The sequence below is a fragment of the Cynara cardunculus genome (genome assembly GCF_001531365.2).
Source record: "Cynara cardunculus var. scolymus isolate 2C chromosome LG 5, CcrdV1, whole genome shotgun sequence".
NCBI classification, from domain to species: Eukaryota; Viridiplantae; Streptophyta; class Magnoliopsida; order Asterales; family Asteraceae; genus Cynara; species Cynara cardunculus.
In genome coordinates, this window is record NC_037532.1 from 14,469,751 (window position 1) to 14,484,795 (window position 15,045).

A 15,045-nucleotide genomic window follows, 5' to 3' on the forward strand; every position below is an offset into this window, starting at 1 on the left:
AATACATTTATTTATAAAATTAATTGAATTTTCGGGCCGGGCCGGGCCGGTCCATAGTCGGTCCCATAACCGGTCCCGGTCCCGGTCCCGGTCCCGGTCGGTCCTGGTCCCACGAAACTACCAAAAACCTCAACCGGTCCCGGTTTTCGGTCACATAACCGGTCCTTACCGGTCCCGGTCCCGGGCCGGGCCGGGCCCATTTGGCCATCTCTACTCTCGGGTGCGACACTTTCACCGGCCCTTTTGCCCAATATCATCTGACGCCTCCTTCTCTACTCATCTCCGGTCACTGGCCACCGCTGGTTCTTGTTCTCTATCCATCTCCAACCACTGGCCATCATCTCCTCAACTCTCACCTTCACCGGTCCGACTCCTTGTTGAACAACTCAGATCGGTTTCGGTTTTTCATATCCCAAGAGATATGGTTTCTGCACACCCAAATTGGTTTCAATTTTTGGTTTATGTTCAGATCTCATTTTAGATCGGGGACGTGACCTAGACCTTGCCAGAGATGTAACCCAAATATCATCGGAGATGTAACGCATAAGATGTAAGGTTTTTGGACGTAAACTAGATCTCTTTGGAGATGTAACGTCGAGTGTAATACAGTGATATCACAGTTGTATTCATCAACCAGATTTGGTATCATAGTGTGTATTACAATGCATTTTTGTCGTTATACGAAGTGTATCACAATATATTTTTGTTGTTTTACAAAGTGTAACACAATACATCAGACAATGTTGCTTTACTAAGTGTATCACACTGTGTTTTTCATTATTTTATGAAGCGTATCACAGTGTTCATCATGTGTTTTTTACCGGAATAAGATTCGCCAAAATAAAGTTTGACAAAGAGAGGAGAAAGGATATATAAAGATTTTTAAAATACTTAAAATGTCTTCCAAATAAAATTTTAAGTCAAATTACCAAAATTATTATTTTCCTAATTTCACCATTAATTTAGGTTGAGATTGGATCTCATAGTTATCACAAACTGACCGATTCTCCCTTTAATAACCCCCTCTGTGTGTGTATATATATATATGTGTATATTATAAACTTTCTTCATAGAAATTAGATAAAATGGGAAAAGATTTATTATAAAATATGAATTAAAAAAATTTATATCTCGTTGCATCGTATGAGTAACAGATCCAGAAATATAATCTAGGGTCGTCATCTTAAATAAAACAAAAGATAATAAGCATATACAGATATTATGTCAATAGAAACATTCAATCGTAAAAAATAAATGTATGCAACTATATTACAGATGCGGAACACTGACCCTTACAAAATCAACAATTTTACTATACTGTCAAGATTCGAACAAAATTAGCTGCATCATCAAGATTCAAGCAATTAGAAGCGTGAAGACTAAAGTACCAAGTAATCAAGGATTTAAAGTAATCAATTCAGCACTTTAGCTATCAAGTTAAGCCCACTACTGCTGTATGTATATTAGTATGCCATTGCCAACATCACATAGTTTGCTAAAGAATGTGAAGTAGGTGCATCAATAATGATTCCTAAGTTACAAAATACAAGCACATTAGAACATATACCAACAAATAAGCAATTTACAACACAATATCGAGATAAAGTACATTGATCCTGTCTATAAAACCCCGAAATCAGTAGAGAATATGAACGCTTACAACAGAAAAGTAAATTAACGTTGGCAGCAAAGCAAGAGAGTTTCCAATTTGTACGATTGCAATCTGAGAGGCATTAAGCATATAAATATATTACAACTTGTTTTCTTGTCCCATTTTTTGGTTTATTTATAAAAGGAGTCCTACTTGAAACACAATGACAAAAATATGGTTTAATCTTTTTCTCTAACCAACCATCTATATTTCTCTTCATTTGCCAATCTTCTTCTCCCCACATAGCTTTCTCTTGTCACATACATCATATATACATGCATACATATATATATACATATGTGTGTGTGTGTGTGTGTGTGTCTTAACCCATATGGATATCAACCCCTAAATTCCAATTTCTTGATGGAATATCAAAAAAGATAATTGGTATGGAGAAGATAGCAAACTGCTGTGAAACCATTTTGGGTTCAGATCAAAGCACCCTGTTAGGACATACTGATATAAAGAGCAAATTAAGATCCCATTCAGATAAGACTGGTCTTTGAACATCCCATTCAGATAATAGTAATTTTCAGAACATTTTAGATTTTTATAAACACTAGGGGGAGAGGAACACACAAGAAGATGAATTTTGATACAAACAAGTAGAGAAGAATAACATGTATGTACGTACATACCAACAAGTCATCTTCCACCAGATAACTCAATGGCATCTTGATTGTAGATGGAGTCTTCTCCCCAGTCAAATCTTCTTTGTAAACGATCATACTCTTGCCTACGTGTAACTTCAACATTCTGCCATTCTTCCCACCGTTCAGCAAGCCCTTCTCCTTCCAGCATTCTCACCACTTCTGACATGGCTGGCCGCTCCTCTGGTGACCCTTGGGTACACAACAATGCTACCTTTATCATCATCTCCACTTCTTGCATGTTGTACTTCTTATTCAGATTGTGATCCACGATGCCATCCAACCTCCTTTCCCTTTCTAGTTTCTTGACCTTCAGAAAGAAAAAACAATAATTAAATAATATTCTATATGAAAAATATAATTGGGAAATAGAAAAATGTGTTATCTTTACATGGTCAAGCAACAACACATCATCTTCTTCTTCAAGGCGTGAAAAATCTATCGCCCGTTGTCCTGTTACAAGTTCTAGAAGCATGATCCCGTACCCAAAAATATCCGTCCTTTCTGATGACTTCCCAGTGGACAGGTATTCAGGAGCTATGTGACCCATTGTCCCACGAACTTGAGTAGTCACATTAGTCTTTCTCACATCCACCAACTTGGCCAACCCAAAGTCACCTACAACAGCTTCAAAATCTTCATCAAGCAATACATTAGCTGCCTTAACATCCCTATGGATTATTTTAGGACTGCAATGTTCATGAAGGTATTCCAATCCACGAGCAGTGCCTAAAGCTACCCTCTTCCTTGTCTCCCAATCTAAAACAGCCTCTCCAGGTTTAAGTTCTACAAAAGACCATCCATCAGAGTCACAGAAAGAAATCAAAGCAGCTACAAGAATGACAAATAAAGGTCGTAAATACCTCGTAGGCGGTAGGCAACACTCAAGTTCTGCATGTAAGGATACACCAACAAACGTTCCGTAGGTGTGGTGCAAAACCCAATCAGACGTAAGAGATTCCTATGGACAGCCACACTTATCATCTCCACTTCACGCTGGAATGCAGCATCCCCACCAGGACTCTCATAATCAGTTAACCGTTTCACAGCAACTTTTGTATTGTCTGCAAGGACTCCTTTATAAACCTTTCCAAAACCTCCTTGTCCAAGTACATTTCTCTCGTTAAAGTTATCCGTAGCAAGCTGTAGTTCCCTCCATGCAAATCGCTTCAGTTGACCAAATGCAATTCTACGGTCAACTTCCCCTAAATCATGACCAAACACAAGTTAATTTACATGAGAAGAAATATAACTCAATACTCTAACAAAAGTATTAATTGTCAAAATTACTCAATATTTGTATCCCTGACTTTTAGGTGTGAGATATTGTATTATGATTTGAGTATATCAAGTGCTTACTTTTCCGGGATCCTCTTAGCTCAAGGAGTCTAGTTTCCATATTTACTAGGCTGTAAATCAGTAAATCCCTAGATTAGTAGGTTGTGCATACAATTCTGCTGAAAGAGAAAATGGTGGTTTGTATTTTTTTGTTGATGATCATACTCATTTATATTGGGTTTACTTGTTGAAAGAGAAATCTAAGGTCTTTGAAGAAAAGGAGGAATTTGAAGTTAAAGATTTAGGAACTCTATTGGAGTTGAAGCCTACACTGATGCAGACTAGGGAGGCTCTTCTATTGACAGAAGGTCCACAATAGGGCATCACACTTACGTTTGAGGAACCTTGGTGACTCTGCCCCTAAGCATAGTTGGTTTCGGGGTGGTACACTTGCACAAATAGGTGATGGTTCGAGTCTGCTAGCTGCAGTGTGGGAGTTACAACTCCTTTGGGGATTTGAGCTCTGTGTGGGCACTGAGCTCTTAAGCCTGTCAACTAGTGGGCCACTGTGTACCTAATTTTCCTCACATGATGCTCTTGGGGCGTGGCGGTGTGGATTAAGTCGGGGTTGCCAGTTACAAACCCCTTTTGGCACAAACTTGGTGACATGGAGTAAGAAGAAAACAGTAGTTTCTCATAGTAGTGCAGAAGAAAAATATAGAGCTATGACACATGGCATTTCGGAGATGATTTAGATACAAAAAAAAGAATCATGGAAGAATTAAATCTTCCCATAGGAGGTCCAATAGAACTTCTTTTTTGTGACAAAAGGCAACCGTGAACATTGCAAACAACCCCAACATGTAGAACTTGAAGACACCTCATTAAGGAAAAGATTGAAGCTGGAATTGTCTACATGCCTTTTCTTCCAACTTCGAAACAACCACCTAAGGGTTTAAATGGTGGAATGTAAATTCCTTGGGTTATAGCAAGGAATTCCAATTCCTTCCTCTCTTCTTTTAAGAAAAACAGTTATCCTCTTATATTTACTCCATTCTCTTCCATCGCACTATGATGGTTGTCACCACCACCCGTTACCACTGTCGCATTCACCCCAACTACCATTATCACCTCGCCTTCACCCTCACCATCACCTTCACCACCACCGTCACCAAAGTCATCACCACCGTCACCATTACCGCCACTCACCACCACTATTACATTCAATGAACCAAACAAACAAATTATAAAGGGAAATTTTGGTAATTTATTACTAAGTTTTTATATTTCTTAAGTTATATTTAGCGAACCAAACAAACAAATTATAAAGGGACCTTTTGGAAATTTATTACTAAGTTTTTATAATTAAGTTATATTTAGTGAACCAAACAAACAAATTATAAAGGGAAGTTTTGGTAATTTATTACTAACTTTTTATAATTCTTAAGTTATATTTAGCGAACCAAACAAACAAATTCCAATTCTTTTAACAGATTTCATTCCAATTCTAGCCAACCAAACGCATGGTCGAACCTGATTAAATTCCATTCCAATTCCTTCAGATTCCAATCCTTTAACAGATTCTAATTCCGACAGATTCCATTCTGTGAACCAAGCGCCACGTTATTAGCGTTGTCACCAACTCCATATGGACACATAGGTAAGCATTTGGACAACACTACATAACTAAGATCAATACTAGGACCAATGATAAAGCAAGACGTGTTTAAAGCTGGAAAATATGCTTGAAAATTTGGATAGCAGCCGGTACTTTCGAACCTCAAATCTGAATGACGTGATGATTATTTCACACATGAATAGTAGCGGTTTTGAGTCTCCCATTCATGATAGATCTATTGGTACAATAGTGATCATATATCCAACAGTTACCCCTAACCTGATTGACATCTTTTACTGGGGTATTTGGCTCTTTGGGTATTTGTAAGCTTATAAGGTATTAAATTGATTTCACTTTGGACAATAGCATCTGCCTTCCTAAATTTGTGGAGGTTAGAGACATGCTACTTGACAAGTAAATTTGAGGACATTGTGCTTTCTACTTTCTAGCATAAATGGGACGCACTTCCTCTCAAAAAAACTTTTTGCAACACAAACTATTTGCATGGAATAGGAGAAGATATATTTTTTAAGAAACAAATAATATCTTTTCAACTTTATTATCTATATTAAAGTTATTTTTAGTTTAGACCACTAAAATCAAAGTAGAGTTAAAAATGATCTTAAACCATATGCCGACTTGCATTTTTCTTCTTTCAACATATGATTTTGCATTGACAACGTCATATTCGTCCCTCTCACCGCCCGCACTTGTGTTAGAGATTGTCCACTAAAATAATCTTGTGTAATGCACATCAATTTCGAGGGTTTGATAGTCCACTTGTTATATTGGCTATAATCATATTTAAATCAATTTGTCTTTTGTTTACTTTTACTCCAGCCCAATTATTCTCCATCTTTCGTCTATGTCCACTAGAGAAAAAGTATATGGATAAAATAAAACCCACATAAGAGATGATACAACATTCGCATGTCCTCTGTTTAGGAGAACCTTTTAGCATCTGAGTCATCTCCATCACCTTCTTTCGTTTTTAATTAAACCTTCGTTGTAATATTCATAGCTGCAGTAGCTGATTCGGGAACTTTTCAGAATGGATAATGGAGGATGTTGATGGTGGCAACTCATGGCAAGGTGGGAAGACAGGAAAGGAGAGTGATTGGATTGCAGGACCAGTTTTTGTTGGCTACTTTTGTTGTGACATGTTATACCCTGGGTACTGGACACAAGTGATTAATGCACTGTTACAAGTGGATAATGCAGAGATTGTGAGTAGCTTTAAGTAGTATAAATAAAGGTGGTGAGAGGTGAGAGGAGAGAAGGGGATCGATTAGTTTGTTGATTGTAGTTCAGCGGGAACATTGAGGAGAAATCGAAACTTAGAACCAAGATTTTAATCGAAAATTACGCTTTTTGATCACCAAGTGTGTATTAATTATATCAGAGCGGTGAGATCTGAAAATGACAAGGAGCATGTTGTCAAGAGTAGCAGGAAATTAAAGGCAAATTGGGGACGGTGATCTTGAAAACATGTGATAAAGGACCTCCAAATCCAATCTTGAAAACGTGTGCTAAAGGAGATCAGAGGCAGAGAGCAGCCAATTTGTAACAATTAAAGGACAAGGATTTGAAATGGCAACTTATGAAGGATCCAATCCAGACAGCTGATTTTTCAAGCTGAAAGGTACTTTATTCTAAACCGTCCCACTGAGGAAGAACAAAATGAAGTTTTGCTTGTGTCATTTCGAAGGAGATGCATGCATTATGGTGATTCAATGGGACAAAAGAAGGCCATTCACATGTTGGGAAGAGTTGCAATTAATGTTGCTTAAGCAACTCCAAATCCACGGCGGATGGTTCTCGACGTGAGCAGTTTGTGTTTCTCAAGCAGAACTAGTAGACGATTATCGGTGCAAGTCTGAGTTCCATTTGATGTTTTCTATTAATCGGAGTGAGACGATGAAATTAGCTTTGAGGACGAAGGAAAAGAAGCAAATAATTGGCAAGAATCAATATAACTTAGAACATGGGAAACGAAAAAGTAATTGAAGGATTGAGGGAATCTAAAATACCAGGGGATCAAGAAAGCGAATTAGGAATGAGAGAGACGCATCAGAGAGTGGAGGTGCATTTGAATTCGGCAGTGGCTTTGATAATTCCGAAAATGATGTAAAAGTGGTGGGGATCATTGAAGAGCAAAAAATGTGGTGCTGATAGATAGTGAAGCAACACACAACTTCATTTCAAAGAAGGTGGTATCAAAATTAAAGCTGCCAACAGAGGTGAGGGAATGCGGTATTACAATGGGAACATGCATCATCATTAAAGGATAGAGGGTTTGTGTGTATTTGCAATTGCAGGGATAGAAGTACCAAAGAAATTTCTACCAATTGAGTTGTGTAATTTAGGGGCTGTTTGTTTACCTCTTAATGGTTCCATTAAGAGACAGTCTCTGTATCGCTAAGAGGTGAATCTTGTTTGGCAAAAAAATGTCTGCATCTTAATGGTTCTAAAATCCTTTGAATGATTTTGTATTATGGGTCTTCCTTAACCATTCAGCACCCTAATTCCATTGTAAACAATTACTGAACAATTATATTTCATTTTGCACTATATCATGAGAGCCTTTTAATCATTCTGATCACTTAATCATTCTGCACCAAACCATTCAACAACTGTCAAACAGCCCCACTTGATTTTGGGTGTCCAATGGTTAGAAACTTTGGGCGCAACATACAGTCATACACTAATTGGAAAACCCAAATTACAAGGATCAAAATGAGTTCAAAGTAGGCAACATTGAAGAGGAATTCAAATTGGGAGGGAGTCTCATGTCATTGAACGTGATTAGGAAAAATATTTGATAGGAGGGTCATATGGTGTTAGTGGAGTTGGGATTGGTAACAACTCGAGAGCAAAGCGAGAATATCGAACCACAGGAGTTAAGAACCATGCTGGAAGAGAATAGGGTGTGTTCAATTGTCTTAAAGGTTTGCCACCTGAAAGAGGTAAAGGAAGTTATATTATTCAGTAAGAAGACAGTGAACAGGCCAATGTATAACCTTATAGATTTCCTCATTACCCAAATATGAGATAAAAATTGATTAATGAAATGATAGAAAGGGATCCGTTGTAAAAGTAAGGTGATAGTCGAATGGCTGCAGCCACAAATAATAATTGGATGACAATATGACATGGATTTATAGGTCTTTTGAGGTATTATCGCAAGTTTTTTTGGAAAGGGGACAACACCTCTAGCAAGGTATTATCACAAGTTGATGGCTGGGTTTGGCAATATAGTAGCCCCTTTTACGAATTACTTAAAAAAATCAACCGTGTACATTTCAGGAGTTTAAACATGCATTTTCAACTGTGCCTGTGTTGAGGTTACCTGATTCCAATCAAGGGTTCAGGATAGAGATGGATGCAGTTGGTTATGGTTTGGAAGACGTAAAGATGCAACAAGCAAGACTGATAGCTGACTTTAGTGAGCTGTTGGGTAAGCAATCATGCCTGAAGTCTGTTTATGATAAAGAACTCAGGATGATGCTGTTGGCGGTGAGAAAGTGGAGACTGTATTTGTTGGACAAGGAATTCGTAGGAAGAAGTTGATCAACAAAGTCTCATAATTTTATTGGAACAGAGGGTAACTGAACCTAAAAATCATAGATGGGTTAGCACACTAGGTGACGCTAATTGGGACCATCATGTTACCGCTACCACAACCCACATTCGTGATGAAATGCATTTGAATCGAAATTTGTATTTCTTTCTACCTTGAGGACAAGGTGAGAGTAGGGGGCAGGTATTGTTAAACCTCGGGTAGTGACTAGTCAAAAATAGTTGGTTGGGTACAATTGACTAATGCACAGGTCGTAAGGTATAAGTCGGTGATGCAACGATTTGTAAGTGGGTGAATAGCTTTAAGTAGTATAAATAAAGGTGGCGGGAGGTGAGAAGGAGATCAAAGAGGAGGAGGCCATGGTGTCACACAAAGCATCAAGGAGGAGGCCTTCACATCACCTCAGTCCTCAACCTCTATGATCATACTGAGTACCGACGAACATGCATCAAGATTTTGGGTCAAGTTATTATTACTACCTATAATCGATGCTTGATTAGATTTAAGTTTTTTTCCTATGAATTAATTTAAATGCTTGCATATGTTTTATTTTTACTTGTGCATTATTTATTTTATAAGAATTTGATTGTACTTAATACTATTAAAAACTTGCATGTTAGACTATGGATATTATTAGAAGTGTTAAAATATAAAAGTGATCAACTTTGCCTATTTTTATGCAAATTGTTATAAACACGTTAAGTAAAAGAAGAATAAGTTGCAATCACTTTACATTCAATATTGTTTTATGTAATGATTTAACTATTGCCACAACAGGATTACGTTACATCTTGTAACATGTTCCAACAACAGTCACAACAGTAGAAATAGAAGATTTTTTTAGTCACTCAATTACTTTTTCAGGAAATTTTGTCACTTGATAAAAAGTACAAGTGAAAGTATACTCGTTGTATATATGGTTGTGGTAGCCTGGTAGGTAGAGGTGATGGCCAGACGAGGTATGCATGAATGGTAGAAGGACGTGTGTGGCATGTGGTCCAGATGAATAAAGAGAACAACGATTTTACCCCTGAAAGAAAGTCATGTATGTCACACATGATTAATTTAGCAGGCAATCTCTAAAGTACCTTCAATGAATTAGGATAACTGTAAAAATTCCATACAAGATCTGAACAAATAAACAGGTTTATAGCTTCTACTTTTTTTCAAAAATATCTAAAAGGCAGGAATATCTCATTCAAGAGAAATCTCAGAAGTATAAAAGGTTGAGAAGCAACTCAAGCACGCTTACCTGCAACGTCAACAAAGACCTCACGCTTGTAGCCTTTGTGCCTACCCCTCCACAAAACCAACATCAAGCATCCAAGCAGCAGAAGACCAAGGACTCCTCCAATAACCCCAATTATAATTCCTGCCATTGATTTCTTGGAAGCATCTACCACATAATAATTTGATGGTCATGCCTTAGCCAGAATTAAAAGTCATTGTGCTGCTACTTATATAGTAATCTGTAAATATTATAACAGAAACTGAAATCAAACTACCTCCAGAACTAGATGTACAAGGGTGGGTATTATTAAAGCCACAGTTCAATCTGTTCCCTGTAAAACTGAAATAAGCCGTCAAGGTCATGCATCCTCCTAAGAAATCCAGAACCAGTAAAGTTAAGAATGCTATCTGAGAAATAGATCTCTACGTACTTGAATTTAGAAACTTGAAATAAACGATCAGGTATTTGGCCACTGAAGTTGTTGAAACCAAGTAAACTGCGCAATAGGTCCCAATGATACCAGCAAAATAAGAATGACGATGAAGACAATAATAAATAACTACATAAACTGAATTCTTGAAGTTACATTTGTTTCATCTCATTATAGCATCCACATCTAACTGGGACTATTCACTTACATGCTTGTCAAGTTTGGCAGACTTGAGAGTGAGTCCGGGATAGGCCCTTCAAGATTGTTTTGGCTCAAGATCCTATTTGCACAATTGAAAAGCCGCATAATAAAAATAGTAAATATCATCAATGACATGCTACAAATTATCGGTATGCAAATAAGCCGTTACTCACAAAAATTGAAGATTTTTAAGATTTCCAAGCGAAGATGGTATTTGTCCAGTCAAACGATTGCTTTCTAAATCCAACATCGTCAAGCTAGTTAGGTTCCCAAACTCTTCTGGTATCCCCCCTGTTATTTGATTCCCTTGCAAAGAACTGAAGAACGAAAAATAAAATCAAACTGACCCACTAAAAAGTGGCAGTGAACAAAAAATGAACAACTAAGTTCCACCCAAGCACATAAACTATAGTTCCATGAACCCAAATTAGTATGTTTATTATAAGCTGTAATTGTGTGGCTCTTTTGGAAATAGTCTTACATTACATGCACATAGCAAAAGATGTACGCATTCTAGAACTCATGGCTCGAGTTTAGACAGGATGTGCCAGATTGTCAAAAAGATAGGCAAGCTCAAGTTGAACCAACCTGCTAGTTTGACTATCCATGCCAGTTCCCAAGTTTGGTATATCCAGGGATTGACAGTTTGATGAGCCTAAATGAGCTAAGCCTACAGAACCTATTCAAGTCCATATAAACCTTGCCAGTACGAGCAGGTCTAGTATGAGCAGGCCAAAGTTCAAGCATATACGAGTCTATACAAGCCAACAGGAACCAAACCACAGCTCAAGCAATAGGCAAGTCAAGCACAAGTATGGGCTTTTGAAGCATGGCAATCCACTAGCCAAGCCCAAGCCTTGATATTTTTGCATGAACCAAGCAGCTCAGGAGGGATCATATCGGCTCAAGTACACCCTTACTCATGGCACAACTGGAGACAAATTTAATCATGCTACGGGGACCAACCAAAATGATAGAAAAAGTAAAATGTGTATGAAATTCCTTTTAGGAAGCTCAGGCATAATAAAGTTGCGAACTTTTTCAATTACTCCATCCACCGCAGACTAAATTGAGTTTTTATCTTATATTATTGTTCCACATTAAGTTACTCTTGGTTTCTTCAACTCTTCACAAAATATATGCCTACTTCTTCTGTGTGTCAGGGGTTTGAAATATTTGATAGCAACAAAACTATGAATCATCATTCTTTTGTGTGTGTGTGTGTGTGTTGGGCTTGAAATGTTTGATAGAAAGTAAACTATAATTCTACTTTTTATTAACAAATATTTCATATAATCATTAATGTTAGTTGGTGATACAAATGTTGTCCATAACACCTTTGCCACTAAATTTCACACATAATAGCTCAAATTACAAAACAAAATATTTCTTGATGTTTGGTGGCAAGAAACTTTGAAACGTGTTTTCAATTGTTATAAATAGGAGATGAATTGTGATAAACAGAGACCCATTGCGACTTGTAGTGATTTTCATATTAGAACACTAAAACTTCTAAATCGTCTTCATATTGAGAAGAAGGCTCATTCATATTGGGGCACAGGGAGTCGAGAACTACTATTTTCAGTTGGTGAACTTGTTCCCATCAACTTATCCATTCTATGATTTGGTCCTCCATGCTCCTGTTTTCCAGTGCTGGTCTTTTCTCATGTATATACCAGTGATACATTATGATCTGGATGAAATGATTTTGGCAAATTGCCCGTTAACCAGCACAGATGACAGCATATGCATATAATCATATTGTTCCAGTTCTCCTATACGTACAGTATGGTAAGCTTTGATAGAACTCGTATTCTTGGTGACAAGGATCCCGTAAATCCCATGAATGACATTGATCTACAAAAGTACAAATAAAATTAGTATCACATTAGGAAACCCTAAAATCAATAATAAGTCTACTGAACTGCTGATAAGTAGACAATGCAAATCACGGTGAGGAGGAAGTTCCAGCTATCACGACCACTTACACAGAGAAAACATTGTTATTCGCATCACAGCTAACTTTAGACCAAGTGCAAGGATTAACTTGATTCTGGTTCCAATCTGTGAGCTGATCAGGTGAAGCCTTAAGTGAAGCCCTCAGATCATAGAGTGCATCTCCTGCATATATTACCATACAGTCAATTTTTTAACCGATGCCTAGTCATAACTTTGTGCCACTACCAATTGAACACCATTGCAAACAGCTTTAGAACAAATGATAGATACAAAAACAACATACTATAACTAAATACATATATTTTGTGGGCAGCAATGAGTGAATGCGAGGGTATTATCATTCGTTTGTAATATAACAATTGATTTCCCACTTAAGAGGACAGTGGTTGTTGCAATGCTATTTTCAGAAAGCAAGTGCAAGTATATTGCAACAATATTTGCTGCAGTTACCATTGGGTATGGTGATAACTAAGCTAGGAAAATCTATTACCATAACAAGAAAAATATACCTTGGGCATCAGGTGCTACCAAAAGCAAGTTTCCGAACACTAGAAGTACAAATATTAGCTCCATCTCTCAAGCAAATCGTTGCTAATGATTTGTTTCAACTATCAGCAGGGCATCCTCTATGAACGCATGAATAAACATCATTTCTGTATTTACATCCAGTACGAGCTTATATCATTAAGATTGCTAGATACAAAGAAGTCATTGACAACAAGTGATGCAAGGCAATACTGCTAAACGAATAGTTGGATTTAAATTATTAACTAGATGAACGAGTTTTCCACAGAACAGCCAAATATATTTCCTTCCTGCCCTCTATCATTGCATTCCCACCTGAAATGGCATTAGCAGATGGACTTTTTGGAGATCTAATAGGAGCATGAAATTTTGTATAGGTTGAGGACTCCTTGTGGCAGACATATGGACCACGACTTGGGTGAAGATGATGAATTAAGTGTAATTCCTTATGCTTGCTATTTTTCATCTAAAACTAAAGACCTCCATAACAATTTAAATCCCAAATCCATTTTGTGTGACCATAAAAGTCAAAGTCAATCCCGGTTTCTGCAAGGGCAGCTTTAATAACGTCATTAGGGAAGCCCTTTTCCATGTTGTCTTACGGTCAGTTTGTTTGTTTTCCACAAAGTGTTGACAGAACAAAGTGGTATATCTAGATAAACAAGGTATGCCAGGAGTAATTAGTAAATGATGAATTATTGCTTGTTTTGTGGTGCTGAATGAACAGCGTAAAAGAAAGAAAAAGAACATAGATAAAAGAATGGGAGACAACTACGGTACAACTCACTTTCTTTTAGAAAATCACAGATGCACAGCTACTCCAACACTGGATTCTATTTCAAACTGTTTGAAATAGAATCCAGTGTTGTGCAAATTTAAAGTCCCAACATACTGTTTGCTTTATGTGACAATATTTGAACTAACAAACTGCATTTAGCCTTGACTTATAATTTAACTCTAGCATCAGCAATGCTATACTCCTATACGCTTTGTTTATCAGCAAAATTAATAATTTTGATATCGAAGAAAAGCTCAAACAGTTTATACATCATGATTGCATCTTCATACAATAAACTAGCCCTAAATCAACTTGTCAAATTTATCATCAACATATGGATGTAGCAACTATCAATCTCATCAGATTATGAAGTTAGGGATAAGGTAACCTTTTTTCGTCCGAATGTGAAAGGAGGAGGCAATCGACTGAAGAGGAACAGCGCCTAGCTTGATGTAGGAGATCTTCTTGGTGGGCTTGCCAATTTTGTGGTTCTTAAGTTGAGGAGGACCTTAAATTGGCTTCTCCAGGGTCTATGACGAGGGAGCGAAGCAGCTCAATTAAACCCTTAATAGGCAGCAAGGAAGCGATTTAAGGGGGAGAAGCAGATCACCCAAAAAATAATGGAAGTTTCTGACAAAGAAAAGAAAGGATCAACACAAGGAGATGGATTGAGTCGAAAACAGTAGCAGATATGGTGGATCAAGCAGGAATGATGAGTATGGAGCAGGAGTCAAATATAGAAGCTTGTTTCATCAAATCAAATCACATATATTGGAAAATAATTAAAAAACAAGTAATTATCACAAGCAGTAGCAGCCTCCTCCTCTTAAACAAATAACATATAATTAATGGTTTAATTATGGTGTGGGTTGGTGGTGGCCCTCCCTCCAAACAAAATCATTTTCCAAGAAAATTATGGTACTTCAACTTTTTGATGCCAAATTAGAATTCTAATACAACCTTTGCTTTTAATCAATCATCGTTTAGGGGTGTTTAGGATTGCTTATTTGAAATAATTTATGTTTTTTTACAAAAGTGTTTATCAACTTATATTAAGTTAAATGGTTTAACTTCTTCAAAAACTTCTTATTAGCAGTTTGGCACCGGCATAAGTTGTTTATCCAAATACTCAAAAGTACTTATT

At 37.2% G+C, this 15,045-nt stretch overlaps 1 protein-coding gene across 1 annotated transcript; it reads right to left on the reverse strand.

Moving 5' to 3' along the window:
- Positions 1-2,135: 2,135 nt before the first annotated feature.
- Positions 2,136-14,684, reverse strand: LOC112512076 (probable LRR receptor-like serine/threonine-protein kinase At5g10290). Its single transcript, XM_025117876.1, has 12 exons — positions 14,290-14,684; positions 13,108-13,251; positions 12,628-12,760; positions 12,425-12,496; positions 10,813-10,956; positions 10,647-10,718; positions 10,439-10,504; positions 10,283-10,347; positions 10,030-10,173; positions 3,165-3,506; positions 2,693-3,087; positions 2,136-2,611 (listed from the first exon to the last, which is right to left on the reverse strand). The coding sequence occupies exons 2-12, from the start codon at positions 13,169-13,171 to the stop codon at positions 2,297-2,299; spliced, it is 1,812 nt and encodes a 603-aa protein (XP_024973644.1). The 5' UTR covers positions 13,172-13,251; positions 14,290-14,684; the 3' UTR covers positions 2,136-2,296.
- Positions 14,685-15,045: the final 361 nt, after the last annotated feature.

Bases quoted from the DNA above. Each gene is read 5' to 3' on its own strand.
- LOC112512076 (XM_025117876.1), bottom strand. From the start codon at position 13,171: ATGGAGCTAATATTTGTACTTCTAGTGTTCGGAAACTTGCTTTTGGTA. The intron at 12,761-13,107 runs GTATATTTTTCT...TAATATATGCAG, and splicing joins GGTAGCACCTGATGCCCAAG to GAGATGCACTCTATGATCTG. The intron at 10,957-12,424 runs GTACGTATAGGA...TTCGTTCTTCAG, and splicing joins CTATCAAAGCTTACCATACT to TTCTTTGCAAGGGAATCAAA.